The sequence below is a fragment of the Cenococcum geophilum genome (assembly GCF_001692895.1).
Source record: "Cenococcum geophilum 1.58 unplaced genomic scaffold K441scaffold_68, whole genome shotgun sequence".
NCBI classification, from domain to species: domain Eukaryota; kingdom Fungi; phylum Ascomycota; class Dothideomycetes; order Gloniales; family Gloniaceae; genus Cenococcum; species Cenococcum geophilum.
Genome location: NW_027137626.1, coordinates 203,715 through 218,736, shown reverse-complemented (window position 1 = coordinate 218,736; position 15,022 = coordinate 203,715). Strand labels below are relative to the sequence as shown.

The 15,022-nt window shown below is 47.9% G+C and overlaps 4 protein-coding genes across 4 annotated transcripts; 1 reads left to right on the top strand and 3 right to left on the bottom strand.

The window, feature by feature from the left end:
- Positions 1-6: 6 nt before the first annotated feature.
- Positions 7-2,244, bottom strand: K441DRAFT_669166 (sugar transporter). Its single transcript, XM_067650108.1, has one exon. It carries the CDS (start codon positions 2,054-2,056, stop codon positions 371-373), a length of 1,686 nt encoding a protein of 561 aa, XP_067497899.1. The 5' UTR covers positions 2,057-2,244; the 3' UTR covers positions 7-370.
- Positions 2,245-3,054: 810 nt separating this feature from the next.
- Positions 3,055-4,176, top strand: K441DRAFT_690618 (uncharacterized protein; the record flags this gene model as incomplete). Its single annotated transcript, XM_067652396.1, has 2 exons — positions 3,055-3,408; positions 3,442-4,176. The coding sequence occupies 2 exons, from the start codon at positions 3,055-3,057 to the stop codon at positions 4,174-4,176; spliced, it is 1,089 nt and encodes a 362-aa protein (XP_067497898.1).
- Positions 4,177-4,456: 280 nt separating this feature from the next.
- K441DRAFT_690617 (UROD/MetE-like protein) lies at positions 4,457-5,719 on the bottom strand (the record flags this gene model as incomplete). Its single annotated transcript, XM_067652395.1, has 2 exons — positions 4,457-4,846; positions 4,910-5,719. The coding sequence occupies 2 exons, from the start codon at positions 5,717-5,719 to the stop codon at positions 4,457-4,459; spliced, it is 1,200 nt and encodes a 399-aa protein (XP_067497897.1).
- An 846-nt stretch (positions 5,720-6,565) lies between these two features.
- Positions 6,566-14,597, bottom strand: K441DRAFT_646805 (glycosyltransferase family 5 protein). The gene is made up of 7 exons (XM_067646830.1): positions 13,993-14,597; positions 13,883-13,942; positions 13,716-13,831; positions 13,381-13,618; positions 10,205-13,323; positions 7,738-10,148; positions 6,566-7,684 (listed from the first exon to the last, which is right to left on the bottom strand). The coding sequence occupies exons 1-7, from the start codon at positions 14,332-14,334 to the stop codon at positions 6,762-6,764; spliced, it is 7,209 nt and encodes a 2,402-aa protein (XP_067497896.1). The 5' UTR covers positions 14,335-14,597; the 3' UTR covers positions 6,566-6,761.
- Between the last annotated feature and the right edge of the window lie 425 nt (positions 14,598-15,022).

The following is a 15,022-nucleotide window of genomic DNA, read 5'->3' as shown; positions in this document are numbered from 1 at the left end:
AAACATTTCTATAGAGATGTTTAGTTCCAATACTAGAAAGACCCGTTTACCCCTTTTAAAGTGCTCTATTTGCATTACCAAGAACCAGGAGGACATGATAACAAGCAAATACATATAAACACCATCAACATATGTCTAGCAACATTATCAGAGCTCTAGTGGGGCTTCGACGAAGTCGACGGATAAAGCAACAGCACAGATATTCTATGCAACTCACTGCACAATATAGTTCACAATTGTGAAATTTCAGCGGAACACATACGGCTCTTAACTAGCAAGGTATAGAAATAGTCCAAATTGGAAACTCCAACTTTGAAAAGATAATTATATCATTATGGGACCAGCCTACCACAACAGCTCACCCCCTAGGCTAGCTAGTCGGCTTTTCCAAATGAGTGGCATCTAGCTTCTCTTCGTAATTGTGAATTACGCTTCCGTCGACTGTCTCATCAAAAACGTCGACTTCGGTCGTGGCGAATTTCCTTGCGCTGACTCCATGCTCGAACAGGAGATCCAGTTCCGCAAAGGACCGGCCTCTAGGCTCGGGGACTCTGAAATAAGTATAGACGATGCAAAGGAAGCAAATACCAGCCCAAAAGAAACCAGTATAATTTCCCCAATTCCACGCACCTGGATTCAGCATGTACGGGGAGAGAACACTACATATGATACCCACGACATTGTAAAGGTTCCGCCCAAGTACGACGGTCTTGATTTGCAGTCGGCGTGTCGATAGTTCTGCTACTAATGAATAACAGACCGTGCCCACGGTAAGTTGATAGAACATGGCCCACGCCAACATGATAGAACCAGTAGCGAGCGAGGCTTCTTTCCTGTGTGCATGCGGTACAAGTCCGAGAAAGCCGAGAATGAAAAGCATGGAGCAGAGCCCACACAAGCCGTACAGATATAAAGACCTCCGACCAATACCGATAGCCATAAGGAACCAGGCGCCAAAAACTCCCACCATATTGATTCCGTACTGGCCCAAGACAAAATCGTAAGCTTTGGATGGTTCTAAACCAGCTTGCTCAAGAAAGTAGGTGGAATAACCCGAGAATGAATTGCCACTCAGGTTTTGAATAGCCCAGACCATGCAAACAATCTCAGTTCGACGTAGATCGGCGCCTCTGAAACAATCAAAGTAACTGGCCCCTGCGGTGATTTTCTCTTCCAAAGCGGTCGTATGGACCATCATAGCAATCGTCTCGTCGGCGTCAAAGTCGGTCTCCCTGTTCAAACTCGTCAAGCGGAGAAGGGCACGCTTTGCATCCTCAATTTTTCCTTTCCTAACAAGCCACCAAGGAGATTCGGGAGCAAGCAAGATACCAACAAGAAGTGGCACAGGCCACATCCATTGAAGAGCATAAGGAATCCGATATGACCACTGATCTTGCCGAGGCAACATAGATTTAATCACTCCTATACCAATGACTTGGCCGAGACCCCAGCAGAAGTTGACATATGTCGTGAGATAACCACGCAATGCGACCGGGCAGACTTCAGAGGCGTAGGTAATTGTCAGTGTCTGGAAGACACCCCAAGGAATACCACAAAGGATTTCGGCAACTTGGAGAGATACCACCGACTGAGCCGTGAAGAAAATGGCAGTAAATGCCATTATCAGCGTGAGACAGGTCATAACAGTGTAGCGATAACCAAAACGCTCTGACACCCATCCGTTGATGAAAAGGCCAATGATCTCTCCAACATTTGCCCCGTTGCTGAGGCCGGCCTGCCAAGGTGCTGGTATCTGATAAGTTCCATCGGGCAATTGCTGGCCATATTTCTTGTTGAACCGAGGGAATGCGTAGAAATTGCTAAGTAGACAAACATCGTAGCCTTCCATACAAATACATGTCGAAATCAGGATGCTCCACAATACGGCCTTAGGATAAAGCTTGATACCCTGCAGCAAGGACATGTTGTGCTCTTTATCTGTGGCCTTTCTGGCATTGTTGATAATGTCGTTTGTCGAGTTGGTGTTTTGGAGATGGTCTTTGGGAGGGAAGGGAAGTGGAGCATCTAGGGTGCTTATGAAATTGTCGTTTCTCATTTTTTTTGGATAGATAATCCTGAAGATGTTGCAGTATGAGGCCGGAATCTTGTTAGACCTCCATCTGGCAAACCGGATTTAATAGCCTGCGGCACTTCGCTTATTATACATTTTTTGAAAATGCGGGGAGAAGGTTTGCGGGCCAAAGGCCGAGGCCTACCATCCTACCATGTATATCCTACCGTGCGTGACACTGCAAGTCGATCGCCGAACTCTCAGGCCGCTTGAACAGTTCCCGGCCTGAGAGGCCACTGGATGCATGCAAGTTGAAAGCCTGGAACCGGCATTCTCCCCAAGGGATACCCATCGTTAGTGTTCTCCGAAAAAATCCCATCGGAGAAGTTGGAGATTCGGGGTAGCTGCAGGCTAGGTGGAAGTGAGAATGAGTAGATTTTGGCTCCGGGAGCCATGCATTTTCACCCGATGCTATCGGCTACGGCACTTTTACCTTTCATACTCTACACGCTCACATGCCTAATTACCGCCTTTTGAAGCTCACGATGCTTCTACTTTCCTTTCATTCTCTATTGACAGTGGGGTTTTCACCCCTCCCAGTCTTTCAAAGAATTTCCATGCTAAGGGCTAACCAGTGCATACTACCCTCTTATGCTACCCTGTTCTGGGGTAAGACAAGCCGATTGCTGGGTCCCGCCAACTGATCCACACAACATGCTTGGAGAACCTTCTAATGTGTCGGGAAATTTAGTAAAACCCTCTAATTAGCTTTATCGAGAGGGACAAGAAGGACATTTAACACTATTAGAACTTTATTGATGAACATAGCAAGGCCCGACGCCCCAAGCACGTACGCACAGACACGCCTTCTCGCTTAATTCTTGCCGCACCCTTATTAAAATTCGCCGTGATTTCCCGTTGCAAACAAGGCAAGCAAGCAGGGCACGATTTGCTCACACCTAAGTACTCTTTATATACATTCATCATCTGTCTTCAAGATACAACACGCTTCTTTTCAGAGTCGTAGCTGAAATTTTGCCACCATGGCGCGCACCAAAAAGAAAGGGAAAGCAAAAGCAAAGACTCAAAATCAACAGATATTCCCACAAACGCTTAGTCCATTGTTGCAGCTCCCTGGCGAGTTACGCAATCAGATCTACAATTGCCTATTCGCTTCGACAAGACTCACCTTTGGCGAAAGGAACACTGGTCCCATCACCCGCAAAATCATGAGGCCTGCAATTAATTCCCTGGCTATTCTTCGTGTCTGCCGTCAGATCAACCAAGAAGCTAGATCTCTATGGCTTGGCGAGATTCTGTTCAGTTTCGAAGTTGTCAAAAATTTACTCGACAAGTTTTCTACATTACCTTCATCTACCCTTTCCCAAATCCGTAATGTACGCACCGGAGGACACCCGTTGATGCTGCAGCCAATTGGAGGCGATGATGATGTGTTCTACAAGCTAGCATGGGCACTCAAGCTGCTTCCAGGAATGAATCTAGATAATCTCACCGTTCTCGGGTCGTCTGGTGGTGCAATTGCTTATGATGCTCTGGGAGGATTGATCAAGCACGGGAATGGATGGAGAGAACTTCACTTCATCACAGCTAATTCCGAAATGCTCGGTTTCGCCAAAGTCCGTACGTTCATGGCAGGCCCATGCTGGCGTAAGCCTCAGCCGAGTACTTGGAATGATATCCTGCTTCGACGTGATGGCGCAAACTCTGGGGCCTCCGTTACTATTTACCGCTCGACACAATCACATTCGCCCGGAACAGTCATCGACCCACGTACACGACAAATCTTTGAGCAGAAAGTGCCATCTCCGAAAGATTTGGAAATTTTCGGTGTAGCAGAAGACAAGCAGCTATTAGCAGAAGATGAAATTGGAAAAGAGTTGCTCGTGGTTGTGAAGCGCGGTCACGGCGCTAACATTAGGGAACAAGACACGCCACCATACAAGTCAATTGATGATATTCGACAGTGGTCACATGGCATGACTTGGGCAGAGATTAAGCATCAATGTATTGACTTCTCCATACCCATGGATGATGACGATGACTATGATGATGACTTCTTTGCGGAAGGTTATGAAACCGATGAGGTTGATGACTACACCAGGGTTGATGACTACGTTTGGGAGCCCTTTAACTGGATGGCATGAGCATCTTAATTTCGGTGCCTGGACCTTTGCTATGTAATCATTTGTGTCCACAGGAATTTGCTTCCCCTGGGAATTGGATTCTTACGGCTGTTGATAGCAGTCTTGCTAGAGCTGCTGTTTCTTTTCTAACTCAGTGATCTCAGCTGATACGAATTCTATTCCCAATATCGGTCCACTCTACTACTGCAAAAGTTGCTCTAGATTTGGCTCGATTACTCCTGGTTCTAGGTAAACAACAAATGTTGTAAGGGAAGAGATTACTCCGAGATGTACTGCCTATTTATGCACCTCCGTTTGGCCACATCCTCTTAGCCAACTCCCTCACCAGTTCCAACTTCTCCCACATTCTGTCCTCTGTAACTCCAGTTCCACCGCCCTGGCTCATACTCGAAAACCCACACTGCGGACTAACGCCAATCTGTTCCTTTAGTACTTCCTCAACTGTTCCACTTTGTGCTCTTGCAATAACTTTCGCAGCCTCTCTAACTTTATCTTCCAACATGTCTATATCCTCCAATCCGGCCATTTTCGTTGAGACAACACCCAGTACAATGTTCTTTTCTCGTGGCAAAAATCTCAGTGGCTCAAAACCTCCAGCACGTTCGGTATCATACTCGAGATAGAAGGTATCGTATTGCGTCTCCTGAAATAATTTCCTAGCAATCCGCTCCTAGCTGCCACTTGCCGTATGCGTGGAACCCGTCATGTTGCCTCTACAGAGATGAATACCAACATGGAGATCTGCCGGCTTCCCCACAAGGCAGAGATTATGGGCCCATATGTAAGCGTCCAGGAGCTCATCCGAGTCTACACCATCTTTTTGGCAGCCGGAAAGGAATGATTCCGTAATGAAATATGTCATGTTCGGGTCGTCGATCTGGATATTGCGCAGGCCGGCATCGTACAGGACTTTAATCTCTTGCCTGTATGCGGCGGCAAGGTCTTCAAGGTACTCTTTATCCCCAGTGTAACTGGAAGAAGGGCTCCACGCAGTCCCGTGCTTAAGCACCATGTACTGCCACGTTATTGCAGGCATGGTCATCCTACATTCTCTCCACAGCTTCCGCGACCCATCATAATTTATGTTTTGATCTGCACTTTCACCGCACAGCTCGGCTAGGATCTGTTTCATGTCCTCCCATTCCTTCAGATACGCACTCCGCACCCACCGTATTTTCCCGGTCGCCACAACTGCTAGTCTCGTTTTGATGCCAAGTTTTTGTAAGGTCTCAATTGTGGGGAAATCCCTCCTAAATCCTTCAGGTATGGGAAGGGAGGGAAGCACTTCCATGCCGTCTAGGGCCTCAAAGAATCCTGCGTAAAAAATGTGACGCGGATATTCGCCGTTAGTCAGCGGGCGGATGCGACGCTGCAGTTGTTGTGCCAGAGCCACTCGAATGGCTGATCCAGTGAGCGATTTGACATCTTCTGAACTTTGATCTAATGATGAATACGTGGATGCATTTGACTTGTCGCGAGCGGAAACAAGTGAAGATGGGCGGATGAGCGACCCGATTTGTTCTGCACGAAATGGGAGACGCATTATAATTGAATTTTCTTTTGGTTTATGTAGTCACAGAATATTTCTGAAGGAATAACATTTATGAAGATAAGAAAGGCGAAGGGGGTAGAAGAACATTGTAGAAAATGCTGAATCTCTCCACTGGTAAAGGAAGGATTATGAATGAACTCAAAGGACTCCTATAAATTCTCTGGCATGCGTTGTCGCACTAGATGGACATGTCTTCAGGGTTTATGTCTTTACCATCTCTTCTATTCGGTACTCATAGTCGGTTTTCATCTCGGGCCTACGCAATTCTTAAAGTTTTGTGCAGTCTTACGTGTTCCCTAACCTTTTTCCTTTGCCTGCACTATTGGTTCTAACTGCGATCCTAGGAAAAAACCATGCAAGTAGATAAAGGCAGCGTTACGCTACGATGGGTGGGGAACCTAGTGTGTTTGTAAGCATTGCGGGGTTGCGGATATTTAAGGGCTACAAACTCGAAACCCAGATCAGACATTTAAACTGTGGTGGGTAGTGCGGTGTGATTGAATTCCACCTGCGCAAACCAATCGTAAGGCAAATTACTCGGACGCGCAGGGAGGCCGAATAGCATTGCCATCGGCTACGGTGAAGCTCGGAGTTTCGATGATCTCCATATCACCCCACCAACTTAGCTTAAAAAGGGATGGTCAGGCTTAATTACAGTATTATTACCTTTAACGTTAATACCCTACTACTTATGTAGACCGAATAAGTAAAATAAGCTTTCCTTAAGAAAACTTTCGTGAGACCTAGCTAACCAATTCCTTATCCTCCATTTCAGCAGAAGGAAAGTATTTTTAGTTGATATGGTGTGCACTACTTCCAATCATGCGGTTCTTATACCCTCTATTATTGAGGTTCTAGAGATGAATCCAATACCATTACCTCAACAGCAGACATTAAACAGGCTGTAGATAGTTCTATATATATAAATAAGTAGTGCAAACTCTTAATTTCAACGCTAACTAATCAAATATATACTAAATGCTTATTCTACATAAAAACACGTCCGAACCACAGGGAAATGACTCGACAAAGTTTAAGGTTTGCTCAGTTGTTCTTTGCGGAAGAACTTGAAGAAGCCAAATGGAATCACCAATTGACACGCGAGCGCAATCCAGAACCATGGCTTGCTGATTCCTTGCACAATTCCCGCCGAAAAGTTTGGGAACACATCTCCAGGACCGTTCCTATCTGGCGCCGTCGCTTTGGCTATTATTGTGACAACCGCGCCGAGCAGCTGTGCAGCTACAAGGGAGACGGCGATATGGATACGGGTCAGCGTCTGCAGCAACATCATACCAAAGCCAACGCCTTGAATGGCATCGAGTACACCAAGCCAGAGCCAGAGCGTGCGCCCTGCGAGAGCGCCAGCGACGTGTCCACCAGGCATCCAAGGCACCCATACCCCGATCCCAGATGTTCCCCACAACATTTGTGCCCAACGTGGTGCGCCGAGCCCGATTGCAAAGATTGGCAGAATCCAGGAGTGCTTCTTACTTAGTTGACTGAACACGGCCAAGAAGCCGGCCCAGACACCGATGAAGAAAGTAAGCACAAGTAGTCCGATAGCCCAATGTGGTGCAATATTTGAACTCCAGAGATATTCCCAATTCCGGCCGTAGGGTGCCGACAAAAAGTAGTTCTGTAGAATTACGGTAACAAAGAACCAGCCGATAATTTTTCGGCGGAAGAGAGTTTGATAGAAATCGGGAATTTTCCCAGGGGTCTGGCGGTAGTAGGGTGGTAGCGATGTGAAAAGGATAATGCCCAAAATCCAAAGAAGGCCAGCGATGGGGAGAGTAATCGCGGCCATAATTGGCTTTGAGGTGATAGTATTTTGATCTTTCGTGCTCTGTGAGATCATGGTACTTCCCCAGTAGAAAAGCGCGGTGATATAGATTTGTTGGGTTCCCTGGATAACGCAAGCGCGGTAGACCCACGCCTTTATTGGAGCTCCGCCTAAGTTATATTAGCATCTGGAATTCAAAATATTTGATGGGATGTGAACCTACCCTCGTCACCAAAATTGAGAGCGAAGAATATTGAGCCGCTCGATGATGCGGTAATGTACATGCCCGCAGCTACGTTACGGATCCAGTCTCGGCCAGCTCCTTGAGGCAAGAAAGGTGCCAGGCCAACGAAAAGGAACGATAGCCCATAGAATAAGAAGGGAACAGAAAGCACAAATCTCGATTTGAGGGTTCGAAACATGATCCACCAAACGCAGGATGTTATGATGTAGATGCCTCCAAGGATGTAAAGCTTTTCCGGCATTTCACCTTGGCCGCCTGTAAGCAGCGTGATCTGATACGAATTCGCAGCAATAATCTGTCCAAGCGCGAGAATTAGTGAATAGATGGGCCAGTCACCGATTCTTCTCTGAAGCATGCGCTTCAGGAAGGAAGGGCGCATGTAATCCTCGCCAAGCAAGAACTCTTCGGCAGTTGATAGTCGATTTCTTCTCTCATCATTGAAATGGTCCGGGCCAGATCCGTGCGAATCGGGCGATGAGTTACGGCTCCAGACAGATGGATTGGGGCTTGCTCCGCGTGATTTACTCAGCTTTGCCTCGCGCATTCTCTTGAACCACGCCTTTTCGCTCTGTACAAGATACTCTTCGATGCAGAGGTCACCTTCAGAGGTTTTCCCATCAAGCGTCTGCAGTTTCTGCTCAAAAGCTCGATAAAATTCCCCACTTGTGTCGTTAAACGTCGGGTCGACCTTCTGTAACTTGTAATCGTGGCGAGTACCGATAACCTCATTCAAGCTGAGAGCTGACGAATTCCTGTTTCGCACATTTAATGGGCGCACAGAGAGAAGAGAATCACCTGCCGAAGGGCTCAAGGATCTGCCTCTTCGGTCTAATTGTTCAATTGATAAGGACTCTCGTGGTGCTCGGGATCGGCTCCGGCCTCGTGCCACGGTGAGAGTTTCGTCTGGCTGTCGAGGAAGGGGAACTGCTCCTCTTCCGCCCTCGAGTGAACGCAAGGCCAGATTTCTTTCTTCTTCTCTCAAGCTAGCTTCAGCTTGTTCTCGCGTGATGGTATATTCCTCCGATGTGCTTGCACGAGGTGTCTCGTCATCTAACTCATCAATGTCACGCATAGATCCCTCAGTATCTCGGGCGCTTATCCGTGGGTACCTAGCTCTGTGACCAGGGCCAGCTCGGACACCAAGAGATAGAGTGCGGCCTAGTCCGCCCGACGACTGGACGTTTGCTTGCTCAGGTTGGGCACCTCCTTCATAACGCGTGTTCTCGAAAGGATTGCCCAAACTTTCGGTGCTGACGTTGCGTGAGTGGGATAGGAAAAGACCTGAAGGCGAAGAAGCTCTCGACAGACGGTTTGAACCGCGTTTTGCTTGTTCATGGTGAATCTTTATAGATTTGCTCTGAAGCTCACCGAGATCTTCAACCCATTTCGCGACTGGAAAGCGCTGCTTCGCCGACCGAGCTCTCATCATGGCCCTGACTTCTGTTTTCGATGCAAGTGCTTCCTCGATTGCTAGTTTGAACTGATGCTGAAGATGTCTGGTAGTCGTCGATTCCACGGTAAACCACCAGCCCGGCATTTGGCCTAAGCCACCAACCCTTGCACCGACGCCAAGAGCGCCCTTACGACCAAATTCGACGGCAACAAGGCCAAACGGCTCGTCTCTTGACGGAATCAGTGCAAACTCTGCGCCGGTAAATATATACGGAGGCAGCTGCGTAAATTCTGGCTTTGAGTATACTCGTCCTGGGTACTTTTTCATCATCTCACCCAGCTTGAGGGCTGCGAACTTGCCGTACAAGTCGATGACTGGTCCAATACAAATGAGCTGTACCTTTGAATGTTTCTCTAAAACAGTAGGGAAAACATCTGCAATTAAATCGACACCCTTTTGGGTTGACCAGCGGCCGACGAATACGAAAAGCTCTGCACTCGGGTCCACATCGAGCTGGGCCCATTCCTGGGCCTGGCGTCTGAGTTCTCCACGAGAAGCTTCAAACTCTGGGTCGACTTTGATGACTTGATTTGCTTCTGCTTCTCTATCCCAGGGATCTGTGTCACTTGGATCAGGATTTGGAAGCTTTCCGATTTCTTTCAACCCCCAAAAGATTGGATATCGGGCATACGACCGTTCACCATACTTGTTGGAGACACCGACAGCGCCGAAGCCTTTTTGATGGACTCGTAAATAGCTAGCGCCCGCATGTAGTAGGTTGAAGACTTCTCCAAATTGTACGTAGCTTTCAACAACCGATTGTTCCAAATTGTACACCTCGCACACCTCTTTTCGTTCTTCAGGCGTTCGCATTGGCCATAGTCCTTGAAATTCAGCATTATGCAGTGACAAACAACAAGGGATCGTTTGTGGGAGTAGATATAGCGGAGCTGCTGCACCGTGATAGTCGTTGATGTGATATATATCCACAGGAAATCTCTTAATCGTTTCGGCAATGCAGGCATTCCATGGTTTTATATATCCACAGGAAATCTCTTAATCGTTTCGGCAATGCAGGCATTCCATGCGCTATAATAAATGGCACTGTCAAGATCGTCCATTCGCGGTGGGTAAGGCTCAGATTTGCTTTGCTGGCGAAAGACTGGGGTATCTAGTAAGACGTATGTAATATTTCGTAGCGTATGGTATTGCACCTGGATCTCATAAAGGCTTCCGAGGATTGTAATTGTCATTGGTTCCGCAAGCCGGTCTACGGGGTATTCCACGCCACCCACACACGGGACCACCCAGATCAGATCCTGATGGGAAAGATTCTTTCCCATAAGCTGGGCCATAACGCCTAAACCGCCAATCTTGATTTTAATGCTCCAGTCTTCGATGTCATATTCCATGGTGGCAATGAGAACTGTTCGTCGCTTCTCGCTAACGGCGATTGTGGGGAGTACTGCAGAAGAACCAGGGCGTAAGGTCGATAGTGCGATTGATTGGCGGCCCTTTTCTTCGTCATCTTCACCTGCAAGCTTCTGGAATTTACTGCGGAAGCCAAATGCAAATAGACCTTTCTTCGGGGAAACACCGAACTTGTTGAATTTGACTCCGTAGAAAGCCCCCATGTACGACCAGATACTGATTGCACCTGTAGCGACAGGGATCGACCAAAGAAGTGCGAATAAAAGAACCTGCTGGATCCGGTTGCCAGCAGGAATCAACCGGAATGCGTTGGTGTTGTCGTTCAATTCCATACGATATGCCAAGTAAGGTGAAGAAGGACCCATTGTAATATTTACCGTTGATGCATTCAAAGTGTCAGGAGGCAGCCGATCTAAGACTTGATCACCGTCCGTGTCTCCATAGACGAAGCTCTGGTCTGGTTGGGAGTCAGGGTTCATTCCCCAGACGTTGACTTGGAATGTGGCTGGCCACTCAGTCATCAAGTGGAAGTTCCAGAGGCCGTTGGAATCCTGTTGAAAGTCGTTTTTTATGCCAGCATCGAAGCCATATTGATTGAACGGACCTTGAGCAAAAAGGTGAGGAAATCGACGGGGAGGTTTGTTCTCCCAGTTAGCATCGGCATGTTGTAGAGTGGCGCTGCTTCCAGCCAGCCGACTCCAATACTGCAAAATGACGTGATCGCCTTTCCATCGCTGGAGCTTCGTGCCACTCCATGGCTGGTTAGCCAGAGTAGAATTGCCTCCTTTATAATCTGTCCAGTCACTCCAGGAACTGCCCCAATTCAGCGAATAACGCCATTTGTCTGACCCTGCTGCTTTGTGGGAGACAGAAAGAGATCCGGTGGCGTCCTTGGATAACACGCCTTGGCTGTAGTTCGCCAGCCTAGGGAATACCATTGGATTGTCTGTTGCGCCGATGCGGAATTGCACACGATCAATGGAGTTGGTAAACCTATTCCCATCAGAAGTGGAGGCGTTCTGTACTGTCACAGAATGGATGCCGTTGGCCACGTCCTGTAACCTTGCCTTCCACCGCCATGCCGAAGCAATCGCTCCATTGTACGGAACAGATTCCGAAACAGTCATATTGGCACATGAAATGCTACCCGCATCGAGTGTGGCAGCGCCTTCTCCCTCGATCGTAGAGTTGATCAATATATTCTTAGTAATATGATCGCAGTCCATTTCTTCTGAGAAGTGCAGTTCAATGTCTACTGTGTCTTTCCCATCCTTTCCTGCTTTGCTCTGGAGGCGTGCGTCGTAACCGGGCAAGAACTGAGTGAGCATTGGCGGAGGCCCAACCCAATTGTCCTTAGGCACGAACGCCTTGAAGCCCCAAGCATCCAACTCGAGGCTGTCCAGACAGCCGATCAGCCCTTCTGAGCCAGGAAGCGGCAGGTGTTTGGGTCCAGCCTTGAGAGTAATTTCCTCGTAAGGGGCAAAGAGGTTTTTGACCGTTGTGCCCTCGTCGAAACGAGATATCAGTGCAGATTCGTTTGATTTACAGTCGAAAGTATACGTGACTGCGTTGCCTTCGTTTTGGTAGACCAGCCAGACGGATTGATTTGCAAAGTCAGATCCTGTCATATTCTGAACGCCTAGGTACTGGTCACGGCGTATGCTCCACATTCCTAGTTCGGTGACTGTTTGGTTGGAGCCTGGGAAAAGCACCTCATGTGTTTGGTTAGATAGCGACTCCAAGAAATACCCATCGTTGAGAATAGGGTAAGTTTGTCGCATATGATACATTGACTTGATAATGTTTCGGACAGGATGAGTAGGGTCTCTGTGATCTAGGCTTACTGAGTCATCATTGCAGCCGTCCAATGCAGCCTCGAGTGGAAAATCGTAATACTGTGTCGAGTCCAATTTGTAGCAACCGTGGTTTTGCCAGCCGAGCGCTGATGAAAGCGGTTGTCGACCAAAAATGTAGTTTGGTGCGGTGTTATCGAGGACATAAAACGCTTGCTCTTCACCCCACAGCAAGAGAGGAATTCCAGGCATTTCTAACGTTGTAACGAATATGCCAAGAAGCATTCTTTGGATGCCGTCTTTAATAGCTGGCCAGCGAAAGACATCTTGGTTGGTAACTCCGTACATATGCCTAGGATCAAACTCTCCGGTGTACGCATTTATGAGGTCATTCGTAGTCAACATAGTATTCCACGCAGTGACAAAGTTGACTGGGACATCATAACCTGCCTCCAGGTTGCCACTCATTCCCAAAAACCTTGTGAGAGAGCGGTAGATACTGTAGTGAAAAGCAGCAGCGTCAAGAGCGCTCTTGCCTGGGTCGCGGAGAAAATTCTTGGCGTCTGAATTATTTGTGAGGGTTACCGCCATGGTGATATTAGGGGGTTGCGGAATCATGTCTGGCTGTCTTCCTCGACCCAGGTATATGGATCCAAATGAGTTTCCGCCAGTGATTTCTCCCGGCATGAAAAAGTTGGTTTTGCCAAACTTCCGCGCACAATCCCTAACGTACTCTCCATAATCGGCCAGTGCATCAACCGTTATTTGAGTGGCTTTGTCAAAACGGAAACCATCAATATCCAGCATCGCAATTGTAATGCAAGAAAAGTGCTGTATCTTCTCGCGGACTGAGGGATTCCATTCGCGAAGACGGTCCTGCACAGAGGCAAACTTGGAAAGCTGGCGTTGCCAGTCAGGAAAGACGCCGAAAGCCTCTGTATCGCCATACTGTACAAACCATTATCAGCCGGCTATTTGGAAGGAGCTTAAGTTATTCACACACACCTGGTCAAACTCGCTATCATAACAGCCAACCAGTTGGCTGAAAACATCATCCGAGTCTTTGAGCACTGGGAGGCCAGAATCATTCCAAAATCTCGGATATTCGCACGTTTCCTTATAGTTGTTCCCAAAATTGAAGTCGAGATATTGCCGATCAGTCTTCCATACCGCCTTGTGTTCCTTTGGGCTGAAGGGTGTGGTGCTATTGAGGAAGCCCTCTGATCCTATTAGATCACCCATGCTTGGAAATGTCAGCAACGTGAATATTGCAGAGCGTTGTTTTCTGGAATGCGAGGTACCAGGAATGCTCCTATGGGCGGCCAGTGGGCAGAACTTACGTTGACATAGTATTATCCATCACGACATACATACCACGCTTATGGATCTCGTCGATTGTGGATCTCCAGTCGTCGATATTACCGAAGTGCTTGTCCAAGAGAGTGAGATCGAGTGGCTGCACGAATATTAGCCCCTAATCGCAGAATTACTGGAATAGACGCCTTACCGAGTAGCCGTCAGATTTCCATGGCATGTTGATGAAAGGCGCACCCGCAATATAAATTCCCTGTTGGCTAATTAGAGGTGAATTTGAGACAGGAAGGCTTGGAATCTTACTTTTATGCCCATACCTTGAATGTAGTCCAGAGTATCCACCAAACCTGCGAGATCGCCTCCATGTCTTAGTTGATTGTTCAGGATGTCGTATTCAAACACTGTTCCATTAATGTCATCATTGGATGGGTCTCCGTTCACGAATCTGTCCAGAAACAGGGTGTAAAACGGAAATCGCCAATTCGAAGGTGACTCATGGTACGCGTGATTTTGCCATTCTCCCCAGTAATCTAACGGATTCGTCGCAGTCTTGTTTTCGTTCAAGTTGAAGCCGACTTGTTGGGGATCAAACTTCAAACATGTGACCAAAGTTGCTGTGAGAAAATATGCTAGCAGGTACCTCATCTTGAGGGCCTGGCGCTGTTGTTTGGAGGATTGATGATGATCCAGTCCAAAATCGTAACAGCAGAGAGAGCGGGAGGGGAATAAAAGCTTCCAACTCTCTACCGAGGAGCTGTCCGTTATGTAGGGCGGGATGGCGGGTCAAAGCTGAGTCAAAGAGCTGCGGTCGTGTTACGCTCATTGGACTCTAAAAATTAAGCATGAGCATCAGGCATGAGCTGAAGCTCATGGGGCTGAAGAGACCGCGGGTAACCTGCCACTGAGGCTAGATATCTTACACGCCTTAGCTCTTAGGGCAGCACCACTCTAGGCGAAATGCTGAGCTAGCCCCTCAAGTCGGCTTGGGAAAAAGGTCCCTCGGGGCGTGCGGCATGGTAGCCAGGTGCGTTAGGGCTCAGGGAGGCGCATTTCGACGAACCATCCCCCCGATCGAGGGGAGCCTACAAGCCATCGTAGGGCAACGCCGCTCGTAATCGTCTTATCTCAAGTTGGTCGATCTGAGGTAGCATACAAAGCGTGCACCACTCGTGCTCAGACACGGGAGCCAGGGATATTGAAGAGCGCCTCCATTCAGAATGCGCTTAAATGTAGCTTGTACAGGCGTGGATATGGTATCCATGCACGATGTGAGGAAGCAATGAATGTGGCGTGCTAAGGGCTTGTCTTTTGCCTCAGCTCTTGCATAGGTTAA